Genomic DNA, 24,368 nt, shown 5'->3' on the forward strand with positions numbered 1-24,368 from the left:
TGCTGTGTGTTGTTCACTATATGATGGTGCTTGCTGTGTGTTGTTCACAGTATGATGGTGCTGGCTGTGTGTTGTTCACACTATGACGGTGCTTGGTGTGTGTTGTTCACACAATGACGATGCTTGGTGTGTGTTGTTTACAATATGATGGTGCTTGGTGTGTGTTGTTTACAATATGATGGTGCTGGCTGTGTGTTGTTCACAATATGACGGTGCTTGCTGTGTGTTGTTCACACTAGGACGGTGCTTGCTGTGTGTTGTTCACACAATGACGATGCTTGGTGTGTGTTGTTTACAATATGATGGTGCTTGGTGTGTGTTGTTCACAATATGACGGTGCTTGCTGTGTGTTGTTCACACTATGACGGTGCTTGCTGTGTGTTGTTCACACTGTGACTGTGCTTGGTGTGTGTTCACACACTATGGCAGTGCTTGCTGTGTGTTGTTCACACACTTTGAGGGTGCTTGCTGTGTGTTGTTCACACACTTTGAGGGTGCTTGCTGTGTGTTGTTCACACACTTTGAGGGTGCTTGCTGTGTGTTGTTCACACACTTTGAGGGTGCTTGCTGTGTGTTGTTCATGCACTATGACAGTGCTTGCTGTGTGTTGTTGACACTATGATGGTACTTGCTGTTTGTTGTTCACACTATGATGGTACTTGCTGTGTGTTGTTCACACACTTTGAGGGTGCTTGTTGTGTGTTGTTCACACACCTTGAGGGTGCTTGCTGTGTGTTGTTCATGCACTATGATGGTGCTTGCTGTGTGTTGTTCACATGATGACAGTGTATGCTGTGTGTTGTTCACACCACTAGGGTGCTTGCTGTGTGTTGTTCACATCGTGCGGTGTGTTGTTCACACCATGCTGTGTGCTGTTCACACCATGATGGTGTGTGCTGTGTTGTCCACACCAAGACGGTGCTTGCTGTGTGTTGTTCACACCATGACGGTGCTTGCTGTGTGTTGTTCACACCATGACGGTGCTTGCTGTGTGTTGTTCACACCATGCTGTGTGTTGTCCACACCATGACGGTGCTTGCTGTGTGTTGTTCACACCATGACAGTGCTTGCTGTGTGTTGTTCACACCATGACGGTGCTTGCTGTGTGTTGTTCACACCATGACGGTGCTTGCTGTGTGTTGTTCACACCATGACGGTGCTTGCTGTGTGTTGTTCACACCATGCTGTGTGTTGTCCACACCATGACGGTGCTTGCTGTGTGTTGTTCACACCATGACGGTGCTTGCTGTGTGTTGTTCACACCATGACGGTGCTTGCTGTGTGTTGTTCACACCATGACGGTGCTTGCTGTGTGTTGTTCACACCATGCTGTGTGTTGTCCACACCATGACGGTGCTTGCTGTGTGTTGTTCACACCATGACAGTGCTTGCTGTGTGCTGTTCACACCATGACGGTGCTTGCTGTGTGTTGTTCACACCATGCTGTGTGTTGTCCACACCATGACAGTGCTTGCTGTGTGTTGTTCACACCATGACGGTGCTTGCTGTGTGCTGTTCACACCATGACGGTGCTTGCTGTGTGTTGTTCACACCATGCTGTGTGCTGTTCACACCATGACGGTGCTTGCTGTGTGTTGTTCACACCATGACAGTGCTTGCTGTGTGCTGCTTGCTGTGTGTTGTTCACACCATGCTGTGTGTTGTTCACACCATGACAGTGTTTGCTGTGTGTTGTTCACACCATGACGGTGTTTGCTGTGTGTTGTTCACACCATGACAGTGCTTGCTGTGTGTCGTTCACACCATGACGGTGTTTGCTGTGTGTTGTTCACACCATGACGGTGCTTGCTGTGTGTTGTTCACACTATGACGGTGCTCGCTGTGTGTTGTTCACACCATGACAGTGCTTGCTGTGTGCTGCTTGCTGTGTGTTGTTCACACCATGCTGTGTGTTGTTCACACCATGACGGTGCTTGCTGTGTGTTGCTTGCTGTGTGTTGTTCACACCATGCTGTGTGCTGTTCACACCATGACGGTGCTTGCTGTGTGCTGTTCACACCATGACGGTGCTTGCTGTGTGCTGTTCACACCATGACAGTGCTTGCTGTGTGTTGTTTGCACCATGACAGTGCTTGCTGTGTGTTGTTCACACCATGACGGTGCTTGCTGTGTGTTGTTTGCACCATGACGGTGCTTGCTGTGTGTTGTTTGCACCATGACAGTGCTTGCTGTGTGTTGTTCACACCATGACGGTGCTTGCTGTGTGTTGTTTGCACCATGACAGTGCTTGCTGTGTGTTGTTCACACCATGACGGTGCTTGCTGTGTGTTGTTTGCACCATGACAGTGCTTGCTGTGTGTTGTTCACACCATGACGGTGCTTGCTGTGTGTTGTTTGCACCATGACAGTGCTTGCTGTGTGTTGTTTGCACCATGACGGTGCTTGCTGTGTGTTGTTTGCACCATGACAGTGCTTGCTGTGTGTTGTTTGCACCATGACAGTGCTTGCTGTGTGTTGTTCGCACCATGACAGTGCTTGCTGTGTGTTGTTTGCACCATGACAGTGCTTGCTGTGTGTTGTTTGCACCATGACAGTGCTTGCTGTGTGTTGTTTGCACCATGACGGTGCTTGCTGTGTGTTGTTCGCACCATAATGGTGTGTGCTGTGTGCTGTGCAGGACATCCGGAAGATTGTGGCCCCGCTGTTGAAGAGCTTCCAGGCGGAGGTGGACTCCCTGTCCAAGCGCAGCAAGGCTGCTGAAGCCGCTTTCCTCTCCGTCTACAAACGACTCATCGACTTGCCAGGTCAGGGGTTGATGCTTGCAAACACATACACACACAAACAGGCATGCATTCATGCATGTACACATGTGTGCGTGCACACACACACACACACACACACATGCACACTCATTCATTTACACACTTTGTCACTCACTCATTTTCTCCCCCCAGTACCTCCCCACACACACCACACAGCACAACACAGCACAGCACAGCACAGATAGAGAGAGGGAGACAGAGACACACACAGAGAGAGAGAGAGAGAGAAGAAGAAGAAGAAGGAAGCGGAGAAGGAGGGGGTCAGACCAATGGAGAGAGAAACACCACTCTGCTCCTCTTTTTTTTTTCTTCTTCTTGAATTAAGGATTCTTTTAAATGTTAATTCACTGCAGTAGTGAGGGGGAAAGCAAGCAAGGGGAGAGAAGAGCTGTATTGACTGACAGGGTGGATGCACCCGTTCAACACACACACAGCAGGAATATTAATTTCCATGCCATGATGTGCTGCTGTTTGGAGGGTTGGGGGTAGGAGGTGCACTCTTGCCAGCTTTGGGAAGAAAATGGGTTGGCTTTGTAGGAAATGTGCTGATTGTGATTTGTGTTGATGTGCTTATTTTTGTATTTTGATTTACTAGGTTGATATAAAGATATGTCTGTCTGAATGTATGTTTGTCCCTCCTTTTCTCTCTCTCTCTCAGTCTGTGTGTGTGTGTGTGTGTGTGTGTGTGTGTGTGTGTGTGTCTGTCTGCCTCTCTCACATCCCTTCTCTCTCTTATCCTCTTACTTTCTCCATCACTCCCCCTCTCTGTATATCAGTATTTCAATTTTACCTGCCTTGTCCACACCTCTGGAAAAGCATCTTGAACAAAACACCAATCACATTTTACTGCATATGACTTATTGTATCCCACTCAAAGTGGTTTCAGATAAAATAAATTGTGTCATACAGCACTCGCCTATCTTACTCCTGTCATACTGCACTCATCAGATAGAATAGTGGCATTCAAAAAGGCTATATACACTCTTCGCCCAAGAACTGATCTTTATATGTCATCACGTACCTATTTGGGTGGTAAGTTATGGAATGAAGACAAAAATAGTCTATCCTCTTTTAAGAAAGTTTACCACAGGAACTTACCTGAAAACGTACGAACTGAAAAAGGTTTTTCATGCATTTTGATTGAAAACAAATAATGCATTTTGCTCTTTCTTTCTCCATCTCTCTCTGTCTCACTCTCTGTGTGTCTGTCTGTCCATCTGTCTGTCTCTGTATTCATATATATCTGCCTCTCCTGTTTCCTTCCCACCTGATTTCTCTCCCTCATCCTCAGCCTTCTGGGTTCCTGTCTCCTCCACTCCTCTCTCCCTCATCCTCAGCCTTCTGGGTTCCTGTCTCCTCCACTCCTCTCTCCCTCATCCTCAGCCTTCTGGGTTCCTGTCTCCACTCCTCTCTCCCTCATCCTCAGCCTTCTGGGTTCCTGTCTCCTCCACTCCTCTCTCCCTCATCCTCAGCCTTCTGGGTTCCTGTCTCCTCCACTCCTCTCTCCCTCATCCTCAGCCTTCTGGGTTCCTGTCTCCTCCACTCCTCTCTCCCTCATCCTCAGCCTTCTGGGTTCCTGTCTCCTCCACTCCTCTCTCCCTCATCCTCAGCCTTCTGGGTTCCTGTCTCCTCCACTCCTCTCTCCCTCATCCTCAGCCTTCTGGGTTCCTGTCTCCTCCACTCCTCTCTCCCTCATCCTCAGCCTTCTGGGTTCCTGTCTCCTCCACTCCTCTCTCCCTCATCCTCAGCCTTCTGGGTTCCTGTCTCCTCCACTCCTCTCTCCCTCATCCTCAGCCTTCTGGGTTCCTGTCTCCTCCACTCCTCTCTCCCTCATCCTCAGCCTTCTGGGTTCCTGTCTCCTCCACTCCTCTCTCCCTCATCCTCAGCCTTCTGGGTTCCTGTCTCCTCCACTCCTCTCTCCCTCATCCTCAGCCTTCTGGGTTCCTGTCTCCTCCACTCCTCTCTCCCTCATCCTCAGCCTTCTGGGTTCCTGTCTCCTCCACTCCTCTCTCCCTCATCCTCAGCCTTCTGGGTTCCTGTCTCCTCCACTGCTCTCTCCCTCATCCTCAGCCTTCTGGGTTCCTGTCTCCTCCACTCCTCTCTCCCTAATCCTCAGAAGCACATTATATTTTCACTTCCCCTTTTATATTTACTTCAGGTATATATAGTTTGGTTTTGCTCTTCAGTTTTTTTTGTTTTTTGTTTTTTTTTCAGGCATGATTTACATTTTTTGCTAGTTTTATCTCCCTCACTTCTTCTCTCCATTTCTTTAAGTCTCTAAATAAAGATTTTTTTGCACTGTCTCCACTCCATATGTTTCTTTTTTTCTTCTTCTTTTTTTCAATATTATTTATTTATTTGTCGTTTTTGTTGAGTGGCATGTGTTATGTGCTGAGCCCTTCAGTATGAATTATTATGGGATTTTGCTTGACATCAGACTCAAACATTTCCTCACTGGCTCATTGAACACCCTTGTTGGTAAAGTTCATGCAGACTTTTTTTTCTGAAATATTGTTTTTTTAAAAATTTTGTACACAATATGTCCTTGATATTTCAGTTTTTTCCCCTTCTTTCTTTCCATCTCCCCTTCTTGTTTTTATTGGACTATGCAAGAAACACACTGATTGACCTCCCCTTCCTCTTTTCACTACCCAGTTATTGCCTTTCTTTCTCCATCTCAGCCCTTCTGTTTTTCATTAACTTTGTCTCTGTGTTTCTGTGTCTCTGTATTTACTCTGTGTGTGTGTGTGTGTGTGTGTGTGTGCGTGTGTGTTTGTGTGTGTGTTCAGTCTACTTTGAAATATAAATAGCATCCTTTTCAACATGAAACACAATGTATTATTCAGTGCAGATTCATTTATATTGATAGTCAGTGTGTTAAGTAGGGTTTTCTGTAAGATTGTATCAGTCTCCATTCTGTTGAAGAAAAGACAGTGAATTGATTTAATAGAATAATACATAATTCAACACACACATTTTATTTCAGTCTTAGTTTCACATTGCAGGCTGCGGATTGTTAAGGACAGTTACCATTGGAGGGGTTTCATGGTGCTCTTCATTTTCTTTGGAGTGATGCTCTGGTTTAGCACCAGGCAGTCAATGGCATCAGCAAGGGTCGTCATAGAGGATGTTATTTGTTTGCTGAATCAGGAGGAGCACTCCTGAAAACTGAACATTACGGGATGGCCTTTGGTGGGTGATGTTAAAGGTGACTGCTATCCTGCATTGTTAGCATTTGGACTTCAGCAGCAGGAGCTGCTTGTTGTGGAGGAGGGGTGGGTGGGGGGGTGAGTATCGTGTGAATAAACAGTCATTAGGAAGGTTTTGGAAAAAACAGACACCCAAACAAAATCAGATGCAGTTTTTGGGTTAAAAAAAACCCAACTGATTATATTGGTTAGAAACACACACACACACACACACAAAGAAAAAAAAGAAGAAGACAATTATGATCAAACATTGACAGCTGTACATGCATCTCAGCTAGGCATTAAAACACACACACACACACACACACACACACACACACACACACACAAAACCCCACTAAGAATGTGTGTGTGTGTGTGTGTGTGTGGTAAAAAGAATGAATGATGCATGTCGAGTGGTGTTGCCACTGCTGGGTACATTAATCAGGCTCATCGAATGGCCCCCACCCAAACTGGTTGGCCGGGTCTTCACTTCTCCATCGTCTGTCTGCACCCAGCTGTGGGCAACAAGCCCCTGTATTCTGTAAGGGTATTGAGGCCACTGAAGCGATACTGGATCCCTTTCTCATCCATGTTGCCCTCTTTTGCATCTCAGCTGGAATTCCCCCCCTCCCCCCTGTAATCTTGTGCCTCTCCCTTGGCACAAAACTCTCCTGATCCTATGGGGTTTCTTGGTGGATTTTTTTTTTTTTTTTGGTGGTGGTGTATTTACTTCTACTTTGAATGTGTGTCTCTTTTCAATACATTTGCATGCAAGTGTACACATCAAATATGCACAGAAACACACATACACTTGTAGACATAACGTCATAGATTGTGCCTTCCACTGCAGCCATAAAATTATTTGGTTCAGTTTAATGTTTTTAATGCGTTCATTGAATGAACAAGTCCCTTGTGAACTTGATTGTGGAAACTTTAGTGGGATCTGTATGGACTCAAGATGGTAGTATTTGCTTTTTCAAAGGGTGGTACCTAGTGTGGGTACATTTTGGGAGTTGGAGTTTGGGTTACTCCTTGTATCCCACTTGCACTCAGACATACAGGCTATTTTGGATGGGTAGTGTTCGAAGGGTATATCTCCCTACTCCTCCTATTTGCTGTCTCATTGGTGTTAGCTATGCCACTCACACACAGCCACACCCTGCTCGTGGTGCATTTCCAGTACCAGCAGACCACAAGCTTCTGTTGCTGTTGGGTTTCTGTGAGGCTACTTACCTGAGGTGTACCTGCACACATAGATTTGTTTGATTGAGCATACAGATTTTGGTTCATGTACTGTTATCATGTATTATGGGAGTACATGCACAATAATACATAAAAACAAACACACTATTAGCAAATACAAATTACAGTTTGAATCAGAATGGGTCTGGATTTGACCAACTTTTTGTGGTGTGCTTTGACTTGTGGTATGTGTTAGTTTCAGTCACATGGGTCCTTCTCCCCTCCCACAGCCCCCTAGCCTTTCTGCTCCCCTAAGCCCTAGCTCCTGAACCCCTCCCCCCCCAACCCCCGCCACCTCCCCATACCCCCTCCCTGCCTGCCCTCCTTGCACAGCCACTAATGTACAAGAACATTTGGCTTCTGTTGTAGCATATGTTGATTCATGCAAACACTGTTACGCCCTCTTGAGGAAAACTAAAGTGAAATCCTGTTCAAAGTAGACGGCTGTGTGTGGGGGAAAGAGATAAACTTGGAACTCCTGCAGAGTCAGCCCCCCAGCAACACTCAGCAGCTGTCGGCTCCACCCTGCTGTCCCCTCAGCCAGCCACACAAATGATGCTTGGCTTCAGTAACAAGGGCATTCTGCTTTTTATTAAAAAAAAAAAGAAAAAAAAAGAAGAAAAGAATAAAATAAAATAAATTTCATTCTGCCCAAGCAAGCGAGAGAGAGAGAGACGGGGGGAGACAGTGACAGACAGAGACGGAGAGAAAAGGACCTCCAGCAATCTGTGGTACCAGTTCTCACCAGCTACCTATCCCATCTCAGTCTTTTGGACCAGGGAAAACTGAAGAGCCCTGGGCGCTTTGCAGTAATAACGACATCAACACAACACCTTGTGCTCGAAAACAGTCATACTAGCTCTGACAGCTATTACAAATAAGTGATGGTCTTGTGTTGATTATTTTTGAAATTAAGAAATAAAGATGTGTTAAAGCCTTTAACTTTCATTGCTTTGTTTTAGCAAGATGATAAGACACTGAGATCTGTATGATGGGGCCAGTCAGAATGAGTTCCACAGGCTCAACAGGGGATTTTGACTTGTGTTTAAACAAATGGAGTCTTTATATAATTGTAATCTACCTGATTTTGTTGTCCCTGCTTATGTGAGCACATGTTCATGTGTGTGCAAATGAGTGTGAATGTGTGCGTGCGTCTTTCACTGTGGCAATCTTTAACATATGTTGTTTGGATGCTGTTATGTTATTTGATTGAAGAATTAAACTTTTCTTTGGATTATGGATACTGATAGCATCTTTATAGCCACAGAAACAATCTTTACAAAGTGAAAAGGTTGAGTGTCCTGTAGTCTTTAATGGCCACAGAGGCAATTAATTCATATCCGCTTTGTCTATGGTTTTGCATAGGAAGGTTGGACCATTCCTCTCCTCTAACATAACGTTGTTTCAGACCATGTGGCAGTGTTGGAAGTGGGTGACCTAATGTGCAGCATAACATTGTTGTTTCAGACCAGGTGACAGTGTTGGAAGTGGGTGACCTAATGTTGCAACATAACATTGTTTCAGACCCAGTGGCAGTGTTAGAGCAGGCCCTGCAGACACAGAAGCGGGCCCAGAGGGTCTCTGACCTGGAGATAGAAAACAAGCAGCTGAGGGAGACTCTGGAAGATTACAACAACGAGTTTGCGGAAGTGAAGAACCAAGGTAAGTGATGACACTGTGGAAGGAGAGTGGAGAGGAGGGAACTGTTCTTGTGCGTGTGTGTGCATGTTGTCCTGTGCTTTCACAACACATACATGTTTCATGTCTGCAAACACGTGCACATACCCTCTTTCACACACACACACACACACACACACACTTGCACATGTACTGTAGTTTACAGTTATGTAGACATGCATGTGCATAATCTTTTATGCATGCATAAGGTGGAAACATGCCCACACACACATGCGCATCATACACGTTCTCTAGTCATCCAGGTATTTCACCTTCACAGGTGTTTTTGTTTTCTTTTGTTTTATTTTTGTTTGTTTTTTTGCTTCTTGACATCGTTTTGTTCACCATTGTGTACATTCAGAAGCACCACATTTGTGCACACACACACACACACATGTGCATCTCCTTTTATTCTTGTGCAAGGATATCTTCACACACACACACACACACACACACACACACACACACACACACACACACATTCTCTCTCTCTCTCACACACACACTCACACATGCACATACACATGCACACACACACACATAGTGACACACACACACATGCACGCACACACAGACACAGAGTAAGGGGGGTTGGGTGGGGTGGGGGGTGGGGGGTGGGGGCTTCAGCTGCTTTCTTTTTCAGTTTTGAACAAAAGTAATAGCAGCATGGTATTTGTAATTGCTTTGTTGTCTTTGATGATTTAGAACTCACTCACCAATGCAGTTATCCATGAAAAAAAGGAAAGGAATAACAGGAACAATGTTTTCTGCATATCACCTCATGTCTTAATCTTTTTAGCATGTGTCTACATGCAGAAGATAGAATAAAATTGTGTTAAAAAACACATGTTGGTGTTTGATGGGTTATGGAAACACAACATACATGATACCAGTCCTCCACCTGTTCTGGAAAATGAAGCACAGCTTGCTGAATGGTGATGAGAAAGTGTCGCATATTCACATGCTGTCTGGCAAAATTCTAGGAATGAGTGGGCATGTCAGATTGTTGCCCATGAACACAGAAAAAGAAGTAATATGTTTTCAGACTATGGTTGAACATTATTTAACTGTATTTGTTGACTTTTCAGCAGTCTAGTTGGAGTTTTACAAACCTCACTGGTAAACACACTGCAGATAGAAACAATAAATGACAATGATGACTACTAAGTTTAGAGTATTGATGATGATTATGGAATCATTAGCTGCAGCTGACTTCTTGTTGACATCACACCTACATTTCCTCTTTTATGGAACGTGAAAAGGCAATTGACAGTGAAGTGTAATATTGTAATTGCTAGTTGACATTCCTTTGAATCAGAGAGTTTTGAAATACCATTGGGTGGTAAATCAAAACTTAGCATAATTCCTCAGCACATTTCACAAGCAGGCTTTATACAAAACACCTGAAAAGAAGAAAGATGGAATTAAAAAGAAAGAAAAAAAGGGTTTGTCATGAAATAGAATCTTCTGTGTAAAGAGGCTGGGAATTGCTTTGTTCTCTGGTGTCTAGGGGTGTGTGTTCACATGGATGACAACTGACATAAAACCACCAAAAGTCTTCCTTTCAAATCTAAGCTTTATTTATATCTTTATTTATTTATTTTGTAGTATGTGTTTTGTCTATTCACTTCCCTTTGTTGATTCCAGTGTGTGTGTGTGTGTGTGTGTGTGTGTGGTGTGTGTGTGTGTGGTGTGTGTGTGTGTGTGTGTGTGTGTGTGTGTGTGTGTGTGTGTGTGTGTGTGTGTGTGTGTGTAAATCTCTGGTAACAGTACACACTCAGAGCATTTTTCAGAATGTGCCATGGTTGATTTTCTATTCTTGTTTATCATAGTTCATCAGGTTCCTCACATCTTTTCACACTGTGCTTTGTGATCTTGCTGCCTTAGGGCATGAAATTCTTTGATTTTGTTTGTTTGTTTGTTTTTTGTCTGCTTTTTTCTTCTCTTCTTTTCATCGTCTCTCACTGTGCTGTGAGGATGCCTTTGGTTATGGACAGTTTCTTTTTTCTTACTGTATATTTCAGAGCTAAATTAAGGCTCTTCGGCATTGGATTAACATTAGGCGTTATTTATCCTGTATATGGAAAGAGTCTTGCTCTTTAATAATAATGATAATATATGCATTATAATAAGAGAACAGGACCATTCACAGCAGCATGCTAAATGATTCGCCATCATTTAGGTGTTATTTATACGGTGGTGTTGGAAACCTGCATTATTTCCCATCACTGTCCCTGAGAGCATGCGATGGCCCATTGGACTTCGAACTTCCATGTGTCGTCAGGCATGCGTGTGTGAGACATTGGTTAATGGAGTTTTGATGACGATCCACAGTGATAGTTTATGGTTAATGATGATGGCCATATGCTGCTTCTGCTTCTGTTTGATGATGGGGGTCAATAATCATAATAGGAGCTCAACGGCAGTGGTGATTGTGAATTTTTTTTCTTTAGAGATGATTATAGTGGTGGCGCTGGGAGCGATGACAATTGTTGAAGGTATCAATGCATAACGGTCCCGGGAAGAGAGATCATGGACATGGGGAGGGAGAGAGAGAGGGTAGTGTGGTTGGGGGTGTATGTGTGCGTGAGAGAGAGGGTGTGGGCTGGAGTGAAGGGGAGCACAACCGCATCAGAAAACCATCCAATCGCCCTCTTACCGTTTAATTCATCCATATAGTGATTTCACAGACACGCGCGTGAGCGATCGGGGGAGTCATTTTTAGCATCAGCACGTGGAAAGGGGGGATTTTCAAAAACCTATCATGCTGAGCCACAGAACACGCTCCAACGAAAACCCCCACACACATGCAAGCACGTGCTATGTAGCCAGAAAGAACTGCACGTGCACCTGCGCGGAAGTGGGGGTAGGAGGGAGGGGACCGGCTGGAAGACAGGAGCTAACGGGGCGAGCAGCATGGGGCAGTCTAATCACCCCCCAAATCGACGGAATTGAGAGGTCATGGCAGTGTTGCCACTCTTCCAGTTGTGCATATCGGGGCCGGCTGAAGGGTTTCGTGTGCCGGAGAAGGGAGAGAGAGGGAGGGGGGAGGGGCGGTTGGGGTGCGAACCCGAGTTGTCGTAAAAGTTCAGTTTGATGCTGGTTTGGAAGATGACCGTTGATCAGTTCGTGAGGACCACTAGGAATCTGAATGGCCGGCGGTTGCGAATCGGATGGAACATTTTGGAGATTCTTATGTGGTGATGTTTTGAAAAAGTAGATATAGACACACCATGTCTGTACCAGCACTTGAAACACAAAGCCTTAAACTTTGTTCCAAAACAATTTGCGGAGTTTTCGATCCGGCCGGTCATGAGGGGGGAAATAAAAACCTAACCAAACCAAAACAAAACTTCCCTGTTTTTCTCATCTCACACGGCTGCTTTTCAGTCTCAACAGCAAAGGGAGGGAGAGAGGAGAGAAGAGAAAGAAAAAAAAAAGTAGACCCGGTGAATTATTTCGGGATCTTGCCAAACTTGATGAATATCGGTGATGTTTTTATGCATGAACATAACATGTTTGTGAACACCCTCGCAAGTGGGAGCTGAACGTTTTTTGTTTTTTTTTAAATATAATTTATTTATCTATTTTATGGCCAGGGCAGATTTTGGCAAAGGACAGTTGGTTGCCTTACATCTAATTGTTGAGACAAAGACGTGAGTGGACGTGCAACCCGCCGGTGACAGTTTCCCCCCCGAAGGATCGGGGAGAGAGAGGAAGGAAGGGTGATGGCTGGAGGGGGTGGGGGGTTGACAAGGGGTTGCAGGTGGATGGGGTGGGGGGCTGGTTCCATTGAAGAGACGTGAACTCCCAGCACTGTGTCCTGAACCACTGCTGCGTTGACATTTTGCCCGTGTGGCTGTTTCCTGGCTGACCGGATCAGCACGCAGCTTGTCATCATGGGGCAGCAGTTATTATTGGCGGTTAGAGCGGGGCAGGGCTGGGCTCCCGCCTTGCCTCACTTCCACTTTCCGCCGATCACCATTGTAAGAGAGGGCTGCAGGGTGGGGGTGGGGATAGGGGGTGTATTGGGGAGAGGGATATGGGGGTGGGGAGAAGAGGGAGCGGGCGCGCCGTTTGATGGGTAATGTTGATCGTGGTATCGGTGTTGTGTTTGATGTGTGTGCGCGCTTGCTTATCTATCTATCTATATAAAGTATTTATATATTTAGAAGAAAAAAATATTGAAGAACCAGCAAATTATGAGCAGGGCAAGGACAGTTTGTTGCCCACGAGAGAGATATTCTTCAGTAATGCCCACCTCACAGACACGCGGACACACTAACACAGAGGATGTGCAGTCACTCGGATCCATGCGATTCTGTAGTGCAGAGTTCCCGATGATCCCATCTAAGCATCAACGTGGTCACTACCGGCGATCCAGATGGACATAGGCTGACAGTGGACAGGGAATGGCCTGACAACTGTCACATGACGGCCTTCCTGGTGGTCTTCTGCGTTCTCGTTGTCGCATGATCGTTTAAGATGGAAATTTTTTTTAGCCTTTTACCAAATCATATATTATAGTCTCTGTGTTTTTGGCGAATACTTACTCAGCACAGAAATGCGCATATGGCAAAGTAAGGCACGTTTTGTGTTGAGAACTTTTGTCGAACATCCGTGTCTGGTGTGGTTTGTATATAGTATCCTAGATTCAGGGACCTGTTTTGACGGCAGTTTCCGTGAGTAGTAAGTAATTGAAGCCGCATTATCATGGAATGTGATACGTTTTCGATAAACCCAATCATCAGGTTATTTTATTCCAGTTTTGGAACAGTTGTGCAGACATGTTGCAAGCACACCGATTCTTGTACAATAACGCGCTCATTCAGTGTGCCTATCAGAGAGACGCTCTTTCCGTTCTCAGCCCTACAATCGGGTGAAGGTAAACAAAAAACACATGGCGGGTTGCGTCGACAAGTGTCGGTTCGTGTTCATGATGTGGGTCATTTCGCATCGTTTTCAAGCCTGACACTTGATTTTTAAAAAAGTGGATTGCTTGTCACGCGACATTTCCCACATACAGTGCAAAACGCACAAGTATTATATCGTGTAGATAGGTAACGGAATGTAGGACACTATGACATTGAAAAGTATTTTTAAAATGTCGATCTAATTGACAGACTGTTTATATTATCAGTCGATCTAGACCGGGTGACAGTTTTCGAGCCAGTTGCCCCATGTTGACTGACGAGGAAATCGATAAAGGTGAACTTTAAATTTGAAAAAAGAAGAAAAAAAAAAAAAAAAAAGGGGGGGGGGGGGGGGGGCTTTATCGAAGACAATGAGACATGTTAACAGTATTATTGGTACAATGCAACAATTGGAATTATTGGTAAGAAAAACAAGGAAAAGGTTTTTGACTCTGCCTGATGAGATAAAATATAATCAGTTGCTAATCTGCTAATTCTATGCAGTTGTCGACTCCTCGAGGATCCATTTGTTTTGCCAGCTCAGTTACAGGATTGAGAAAGAAAAACTGAAGTTAAGGGAAGAAACTGGTGCGTAAAGAGAGAGAGAGAGAGAGAGAGAGAGAGAGAGAGAGAGAGAGAGAGAGAATCATTCCTACAAATTTTGATTCTTTAAGCCTGTTAGCAGTGTACTGTGCTTCAGTCTCTCGATATGGGATTCCGTCGTGATACAACTGTATCCGGCGCGTTTAATTAAACGGTTTTGTATTACAGATTGATACATCAGTACAGATTCATGAAATAGCTAAGTGAATTGCACCTCATCAGACTCATGCTCATAAGACACAGGTATGCAGACAATGTTACACTTCCCTGGGGGAAAAAAAGGAAAGAAGCAGACTGACACCAAAATGAAAAATCCTTTGTCCTGATGATTTATAAAAAGAAAGGAAAAAAAAGAAAAAAGAAAAGAAAAAGTAAAGAAAATAAGATGCAGGCTTTTTCAGACCCCCCCCCCCCCCGCCCCCTTCCCACGCACACCCACACCCCGCCTCTCTATAATTTTCCTTTTTCGTTTTTTCTCTTCTCTTTCCCTGTCTCCCTCTCTCTTTCTCTTCGAACCTCTGGATAGCTGGTTGAGGTCCTCTCTTCGCTTCCCCCTCCCTCCTCCGGCCCCATCTGTTACGGCGCGGCGGCGAACGCGATCGATAGACAAGGCTAATGACAAAGCGAAGAAATCAGAATCGCAACACAAGCCGACTTTGCCAGCGCCGAAGAAGAAAAAAGAAGCAGCAGCGAGTGGCTGGAGTTGAGAAAATTGATTTTCGGGCAGAAGGGGAGAAACGCTTTTTCAGCTACCGGCGCTGTTCTATAGCGTGGCATCCTTTGTTGGACAGGCCGTGCTATTGTCGTCGGAAAAGGAGTTCAGACCGGTAATCCGAGATGGCTGGGTGGGTGGGTGGGTGCTCTCTCTCTTTCTGTCTTTCTCCCCCCCCCCCCCCCCCCACTAACCCCTAGTCTTGCTTCGATTTGGAGACACGTATGTGTAATATTTTGTGTTGCGAGCCGTTTTGGTTCCTCTTTGTGTGTGTGTGTGTGTGTGTGTGTGTGAGAGAGAGAGAAAGAAGAGAAAGAGAGAGAGAGAGAGAGTGTGTGTGTGTGTGTGAAGGAAGCACATTCATGCACACACACATGCGATCGCTTGTATGCACGCACACACGCATAAAGATAAATGCAAGTATATGTGCACGTCTGATTGGTACCCTGCCTCTGACTCCATATCTGTCTGTCTGTCAGTTTGTCTGTATGTCTGCCCGTCTCTTTCTGTCTGTCTGTCTGTCTCTCTCCACTTTTGTGTCAAGCGTTGGTACTAAACTGTCATTAGTTTGAAATTAAAACCGTGTGGGGGTGGGGTTCAAGTGCCTTTTTCCCCAGTCCTTAGACTCCAAAGCTTGAACAATACAATGGAAAAAAATCACATAGCAATTATTTTAGCATGCACCAAAGACACACATCGTATAAATGCATTAGCTCTGTCCATACGAACGGCGAAAGAGAAGATGTTAACAGCGTTTCACCCCAATTACCACCATCAAAATATTGCAAGCGGAAGGCTCTTATACTGAAGAGGTGAATGTTGACAAAGAATACCACAATTCTGACGACGGAAGCTAAAGGTTGGGTCATTGAGACACCCACTGGACATCCGAGGAGTCTGTGTAGAGGAGAAGAGAGGACTGGCCGTACTGAGTGAGTTAATCAGATTTACCATCAAATGCAACCCTTGTTACTTTTAACTTTTTTTTTTCTGTGGAGTATTTGGAGCTATAGTTATCCTTTTCGTATATTTACTGCTTCAGAGACATATTTTATAAGTGAGATGGTCATATCTTCATTATTTTTCTGAACATATCTTTTCTCTGTGCTATAGCTGTGTTGAATAGAGTACTGTTCTCCCTTCCCCCCGCACTTCTTCGTATCCTTTGCAACAAGGCAGGAAATATCTTTCATCTTCTGGGTCGTTGCCGCACACTGGACAAGGATAAGTTGCGTCTGTGTCTGTGTCGAACAATCTTTCGTTCGTACTCAGTCCAGGTGCTCTAAATTCAAGCCTAGCAGCTCGGGTTTTATGCCATTAATTTTGTTATGATCTTAATATACAGTTAGTCCCTTTTCGATACAAGAAAATACTTGGAGGAATAAATCCCAATTCTCCTCCGAAACAAAGTTTGCAAACATTCACACTCACACAAAACCAAAACCAAGAGCGAAAGTCAGACAAGGCGGTCCGGGAGAGAGAGATGGGGAGACTTGGCAAATTTGATGGAAGAAAGAAGGGAACACATTCTCGCTCCCACACGCACCCCTACCCCCATACCCTCCAACAAACACACACTCAGTTTAAAAGTTTTAAGTTTTTGGTCTCATAAATTCCAGGCATAATGGTCGTTTATAAATGTGCACTCATATGAATGAAGGGAGAAAGATCAGTCTGTCGATACTTGGAGACGTCTTGGAAAGATCGTGGAAGAAGGTGATACTGAGCAGACTGGAGAGTAGTGTGTGTACACTGACAGTGTCAAGTGGACGAAGATGGCGAACGTCGTTCACCCCAGCCCATCATCGATAACGTATTTGTAGGGTCTGTCATCTGATGGTATGTGGAGCTTTCACAGCCTGCTCACAGTCTGTCCTCCACCACTTCCTTGTCTTTGTACCTGTCTCTTCCTGCACCCACCCCCTTTTTCTCCCTCTATCTCTCACACTCTCCTTCTGTGTACAATCTCCTTGAGTCAGTGAGTGTGTTTTTCTCTTTCTCTCTGTCTACCCCATACATGCAACCCCCTCTCTCCCGTATTGTGGATAGGAGACTGTTACCCCCTCTCTCCTGTATTGTGGATAGGAGACTGTTACCCCCTCTCTCCTGTATTGTGGATAGGAGACTGTTACCCCCTCACTCCTGTATTGTGGATAGGAGACTGTTACCCCCTCACTCCTGTATTGTGGATAGGAGACTGTTACCCCCTCTCTCCTGTATTGTGGATAGGAGACTTACCCCCTCTCTACTGTATTGTGGATAGGAGACTGTTACCCCCTCTCTCCCGTATTGTGGATAGGAGACTTACCCCCTCTCTCCTGTATTGTGGATAGGAGACTTACCCCCTCTCTACTGTATTGTGGATAGGAGACTGTTACCCCCTCTCTCCTGTATTGTGGATAGGAGACTTACCCCCTCACTCCTGTATTGTGGATAGGAGACTGTTACCCCCTCTCTCCTGTATTGTGGATAGGAGACTTACCCCCTCTCTCCTGTATTGTGGATAGGAGACTGTTACCCCCTCTCTCCCGTATTGTGGATAGGAGACTGTTACCCCCTCTCTCCTGTATTGTGGATAGGAGACTTACCCCCTCACTCCTGTATTGTGGATAGGAGACTGTTACCCCCTCTCTCCTGTATTGTGGATAGGAGACTGTTACCCCCTCTCTACTGTATTGTGGATAGGAGACTGTTACCCCCTCTCTCCTGTATTGTGGATAGGAGACTGTTACCCCCTCTCTCCTGTATTGTGGATAGGAGACTGTTACCCCCTCTCTCCTGTATTGTGGATAGGAGACTGTTACCCCCTTTCTACTGTATTGTGGATAGGAGACTGTTACCCCCTCACTCCTGTATTGTGGATAGGAGACTGTTACCCCCTCTCTCCTGTATTGTGGATAGGAGACTTACCCCCTCTCTACTGTATTGTGGATAGGAGACTGTTACCCCCTCACTCCTGTATTGTGGATAGGAGACTGTTACCCCCTCTCTCCTGTATTGTGGATAGGAGACTGTTACCCCCTCACTCCTGTATTGTGGATAGGAGACTGTTACCCCCTCTCTACTGTATTGTGGATAGGAGACTGTTACCCCCTCTCTCCTGTATTGTGGATAGGAGACTTACCCCCTCTCTACTGTATTGTGGATAGGAGACTGTTACCCCCTCTCTCCCGTATTGTGGATAGGAGACTGTTACCCCCTCTCTCCCGTATTGTGGATAGGAGACTTACCCCCGCTCTCCTGTATTGTGGATAGGAGACTTACCCCCTCTCTCCTGTATTGTGGATAGGAGACTGTTACCCCCTCTCTCCTGTATTGTGGATAGGAGACTGTTACCCCCTCTCTCCTGTATTGTGGATAGGAGACTTACCCCCTCTCTACTGTATTGTGGATAGGAGACTGTTACCCCCTCTCTCCTGTATTGTGGATAGGAGACTTACCCCCTCTCTCCTGTATTGTGGATAGGAGACTTACCCCCTCTCTACTGTATTGTGGATAGGAGACTTACCCCCTCTCTCCTGTATTGTGGATAGGAGACTGTTACCCCCTCTCTCCCGTATTGTGGATAGGAGACTTACCCCCTCTCTCCTGTATTGTGGATAGGAGACTTACCCCCTCTCTCCTGTATTGTGGATAGGAGACTGTTACCCCCTCTCTCCCGTATTGTGGATAGGAGACTGTTACCCCCTCTCTACTGTATTGTGGATAGGAGACTGTTACCCCCTCTCTCCTGTATTGTGGATAGGAGACTTACCCCCTCTCTACTGTATTGTGGATAGGAGACTGTTACCCCCTCTCTACTGTATTGTGGATAGGAGACTGTTACCCCCTCTCTCCTGTATTGTGGATAGGAGACTTACCCCCTCTCTCCTGTATTGTGGATAGGAGACTTACCCCCTCTCTCCCGTATTGTGGATAGGAGACTTACCCCCGCTCTCCCGTATTGTGGATAGGAGACTTACCCCCTCTCTCCTGTATTGTGGATAGGAGACTTACCCCCTCTCTCCTGTATTGTGGATAGGAGACTTACCCCCTCTCTCCCGTATTGTGGATAGGAGACTGTTACCCCCTCTCTCCTGTATTGTGGATAGGAGACTGTTACCCCCTCTCTCCCGTATTGTGGATAGGAGACTGTTACCCCCTCTCTCCGGTACTGTGGATAGGAGAAAGTTGGGTGGATGGAGGCTGGGGGGTTGGCTGGGTGATTGGGGTGTGTGTGGAACTCGTCAGCTTCGTTCCTTGTATATTAATAGTCTGCTGTGCAAACAGCTGGCATTGCGTGCCGTCATCCGTCTGCGGGCTTGAGGATTTCATTATATGGTACTCCCCCCCACCCCCATCCCCCTCACACACACCCTTTTTTTTTAAAGGGTTTGTCTTCTTTCTTTCTCTCTTTTTTTGTTTTCAAATGATGCAGCTCTCAGTTCACCTTTCTCCAGTCTTGTTGGGATGGAAAAGGGGCAGTGGTGGTGGTGGTGGTTGTGTGTGTGTGTGTGTGTGTGTGTGTGTGTGTGTGTGCGCGCGTGCGTGCGAAGTTGATAGTGGTGGCAGCGGCGTGTATTAGAAACAGTCAGGACATCGACTTCGATTTGACTTGCTGTTGTTAAAAGAAATGCTGGAAAAGGTCGCGGGTAACGATTTTACTTCCCCCACCCCCACACCCCCTTACTGCTGTTGTAGTGCTGTGGGTTGGTGAAGGAACGGGAGACTGCTTTTAATTAAGAAACGAGATAACGAGGCCGTGCAGACACACAGGGAAGGCTGCAGACCCTTACTGTTGTCTCCAGGGAGCCTGCGTATAATTATTTTTATGTTTTTGAATAAACTTTTTTTTTTAATCGACTGCTGCTCAGTGGCGTTCACGTCTTTTTTGTTTCCCTGTATCTGCCCCCGCCCCCCGCCCCCTCCCACCACCTCCTACCCTCAAGCCCAACAACCCTCCGCCCTCTCTTTTTCCCTCTGTCGCTCTGCGTTTTTCTTTTCGGGGGTCTGTCATTGTTATTGTCCCCCCCCCCTCTCTCTCTCTCTCCCTCTCTCTCTCAGTCTCAATTCTTCTCTCTCCTCTGTTTAATGTGTGTGCAATACAGAAAGACACTGTGACCATAAAAAACTAATTCTGACGCGATAACTGTGTGCCGAATGCACATGAATATAAAGTATATTCATGCCAGACTGTTCTAACGCACGCAGAAATACACAGATTATGCTCATGTTTGCCAAAATGTGTGTGACGACCTTAAAAATGTTAATTTTGTCGCAGACAGGTGACTAGTTAGACGCGCCAAGGAAAAAAAAGACTCATTGGACTGATTGGTACTTTTTTTTCTTCAACCACCACAACGCAAAGATGTGTCCTGTGCGTGTTGTGTGTCCTTGTAACCCAAGCCGGGTCCATTACACGGTTCTGGTTTCCCCACCCCTTTCACCAGCACATTGACCACAGATCAGCCGTGCAAGGTGCTGTCCCCGTGTTTGGGAGGAGTGTCTCCTTAAACCACCTTTCCTTTTCCACCCTGAAGATTTGCAAGCCCCATGGGGTGTGTTCTGAAAGAGGAGGTGGGGAGGTGGGTGGGTTTGAAGTTGAAGAATATCGAATGGTCCGGTGGAAGGGACAGCAGTTGAAAGGAAAAAAGCAGGTCATAAGGCTTCAATGAGAATGAAGCAAAAGTGCAAAATTCTGTTAGGAAGAGGGGGTGGGTGGATATTGAGAAGAGCAGATCAAAGAAAGACTTCTGAGAATCTAAGAAATAATTGATGAACGGGCGAAATGGAATGCACAATGTGTGACATGGTTTGACATCAACACTTAGAACTGTCTACACAGTGTGACATGGTTTGACATCAACACTTAGAATTGTACCAATAATGCACAGTGTGACATGGTTTGACATCAACACTTGGAACTGTACGCACAGTGTGTGACATGGTTTGACATCAACACTTAGAACTGTACCAAGAATGCACAGTGTGTGACATGGTTTGACATCAACACTTAGAACTGTACCAAGAATGCACAGTGTGTGACATGGTTTGACGTCAACACTTAGAACTGTACACACAGTGTGACATGGTTTGACATCAGTACTTAGAACTGTTCGCACTGTGTGACATGGTTTGACATCAACACTTAGAACTGTACACACAGTGTGTGACATGGTTTGACATCAACACTTAGAACCTGTGCCAAAAATACACAGTGTGTGACATGGTTTGACATCAACACTTGTGTGACATGGTTTGACATCAACACTTAGAACTGTTCGCACTGTGTGACATGGTTTGACACCAACATTTAGAACTGCTCGCACTGTGTGACATGGTTTGACATCAACACTTAGAACCTGTGCCAAGAATGCACAGTGTATGACATGGTTTGACATCAACACTTAGAACTGTTCGCACAGTGTGTGACATGGTTTGACATCAACACTTAGAACTGTTCGCACTGTATGACATGGTTTGACATCAACACTTAGAACTGTTCGCACTGTGTGACATGGTTTGACATCAACATTTAGAACTGTACCAAAAATGCACAGTGTGTGACATGGTTTGACATCAACATTTAGAACTGTACCAAAAATGCACAGTGTGTGACATGGTTTGACATCAACATTTAGAACTGTACCAAAAATGCACAGTGTGTGACATGGTTTGACATCAACACTTAGAACTGTTCGCACAGTGTGACATAGTTTGACATCAACACTTAGAACTGTACCAAGAATGCACAGTGTGTGACATTGTTGGACATCAACACTTAGAACTGTACACACAGTGTGACATGGTTTGACATCAACACTTAGAACTGTACCAAGAATGCACAGTGTGTGACATTGTTGGACATCAACACTTAGAACTGTTCGCACAGTGTGTGGCATGGTTTGACATCAACACTTAGAACTGTACCAAGAATGCACAGTGTGTGACATGGTTTGACATCAACACTTAGAACTGTACCAAGAATGCACAGTGTGTGACATGGTTTGACATCAACACTGAGAACTGTACCAAGAATGCACAGTGTGTGACATGTTTTGACATCAACACTTAGAACTGTACCAAGAATGCACAGTGTGTGACATAGTTTGACATCAACACTTAGAACTGTACCAAGAATGCACAGTGTGTGACATGGTTTGACATCAACACTTAGAACTGTACCAAGAATGCACAGTGTGTGACATGGTTTGACATCAACACTTAGAACTGTACCAAGAATGCACAGTGTGTGACATGGTTTGACGTCAACACTTAGAACTGTACACACAGTGTGACATGGTTTGACGTCAACACTGAGAACTGTACCAAGAATGCATAGTGTGTGACATGGTTTGACATCAACACTGAGAACTGTACCAAGAATGCACAGTGTGTGACATGGTTTGACATCAACACTTAGAACTGTACCAAGAATGCACAGTGTGTGACATGGTTTGACATCAACACTTAGAACTGTACCAAGAATGCACAGTGTGTGACATGGTTTGACATCAACACTTAGAACTGTACCAAGAATGCACAGTGTGTGACATGGTTTGACATCAACACTTAGAACTGTACCAAGAATGCACAGTGTGTGACATGGTTTGACATCAACACTTAGAACTGTACCAAGAATGCATAGTGTGTGACATGGTTTGACGTCAACACTTAGAACTGTACCAAGAATGCATAGTGTGTGACATGGTTTGACGTCAACACTTAGAACTGTACCAAGAATGCATAGTGTGTGACATGGTTTGACGTCAACACTTAGAACTGTACCAAGAATGCATAGTGTGTGACATGGTTTGACGTCAACACTTAGAACTGTACCAAGAATGCATAGTGTGTGACATGGTTTGACGTCAACACTTAGAACTGTACCAAGAATGCACAGTGTGTGACATGGTTTGACGTCAACACTTAGAACTGTACCAAGAATGCATAGTGTGTGACATGGTTTGACGTCAACACTTAGAACTGTACCAAGAATGCACAGTGTGTGACATGGTTTGACATCAACACTGAGAACTGTACCAAGAATGCACAGTGTGTGACATGGTTTGACATCAACACTGAGAACTGTACCAAGAATGCACAGTGTGTGACATGGTTTGACATCAACACTTAGAACTGTACCAAGAATGCACAGTGTGTGACATGGTTTGACATCAACACTGAGAACTGTACCAAGAATGCACAGTGTGTGACATGGTTTGACGTCAACACTGAGAACTGTACCAAGAATGCACAGTGTGTGACATGGTTTGACATCAACACTGAGAACTGTACCAAGAATGCACAGTGTGTGACATGGTTTGACGTCAACACTGAGAACTGTACCAAGAATGCACAGTGTGTGACATGGTTTGACATCAACACTGAGAACTGTACCAAGAATGCACAGTGTGTGACATGGTTTGACGTCAACACTGAGAACTGTACCAAGAATGCACAGTGTGTGACATGGTTTGACGTCAACACTGAGAACTGTCCGCACAATGAAGCAACCATGTAGCATATCCGCTTGCTGATAACCCTCACTGTCTCCTCCACATACAAGTAAGGTTTAGTGCTGCAGTCGTTGTTACGATCCGTTCTGGTTTGAGGCCCAATCGTATCGTCGTCATTCTTTTTGCAGGGTTTGGGGGAAGGGGGTAGGTGTGAGGGCGGTGGTGGTATGGTGGTGTAACACGCAGAACAACAGGGTGTTTGCAGGCCTTTCACCAGTCACCCTCCACCCCCTTGTTGGTTAAATGAAAATCAATCCCCATGTCTCACCTGCTTCTGCTTTTCTTTCTCCTAAAAACACCTTTCTTCCTAACGCATGTCACAAAAAAAAAAAAAAAAAAAAAAGGGGGGGGGGGGGGGGGGGGGGGGGAGAACAGAATTTTTTCAAAAGAAAAGAAAAAGACAGAAAAAATCTTTGAAAGCAGTGGTGTAGAGGTATTCAAACAGGGAAGGGGTAAGGCCTGAGCACGGAGGCCCAAGTTGTCACGACCGAGTGAGCAACAAAGAAGTGGATAATTGTACGCTTGAAGCATCTGATCATCGGCCCTCTGTGGGTTGTCCGCTGCCTCTCGGGGGCTGGCTTCACGTTCCACTGGCTCCAGTCTGCCTCCATTGTCCTCCACTTCGTGTGTTACTGTTTTGTGACAAGGGTAGACGCTTATGTGGTGGTCGGTGGGGGGTGGAGGTGGGGGGGGGGGGGGGTGGGAGGGGGAGTATTGGAGGAAGGGTTTGGCGAGCGATTTGGATGGGA

The 24,368-nt window shown here is 45.4% G+C and overlaps 1 protein-coding gene across 1 annotated transcript in view; it reads left to right on the top strand.

Moving 5' to 3' along the window:
- The window catches only part of LOC143288476 (homeobox protein cut-like 1), a 226,721-nt gene that overhangs the window by 72,868 nt on the left and 129,485 nt on the right, over window positions 1-24,368 (top strand). Inside the window, exons 3-4 of the mRNA XM_076597003.1 lie at window positions 2,639-2,765; window positions 8,741-8,878. Coding sequence (XP_076453118.1) covers window positions 2,639-2,765; window positions 8,741-8,878 — 265 coding nt within the window. The remainder of the gene's footprint in view (window positions 1-2,638; window positions 2,766-8,740; window positions 8,879-24,368) is intronic.

This window comes from Babylonia areolata, chromosome 12 (assembly GCF_041734735.1).
Source record: "Babylonia areolata isolate BAREFJ2019XMU chromosome 12, ASM4173473v1, whole genome shotgun sequence".
Lineage (NCBI taxonomy): Eukaryota > Metazoa > Mollusca > Gastropoda > Neogastropoda > Buccinidae > Babylonia > Babylonia areolata.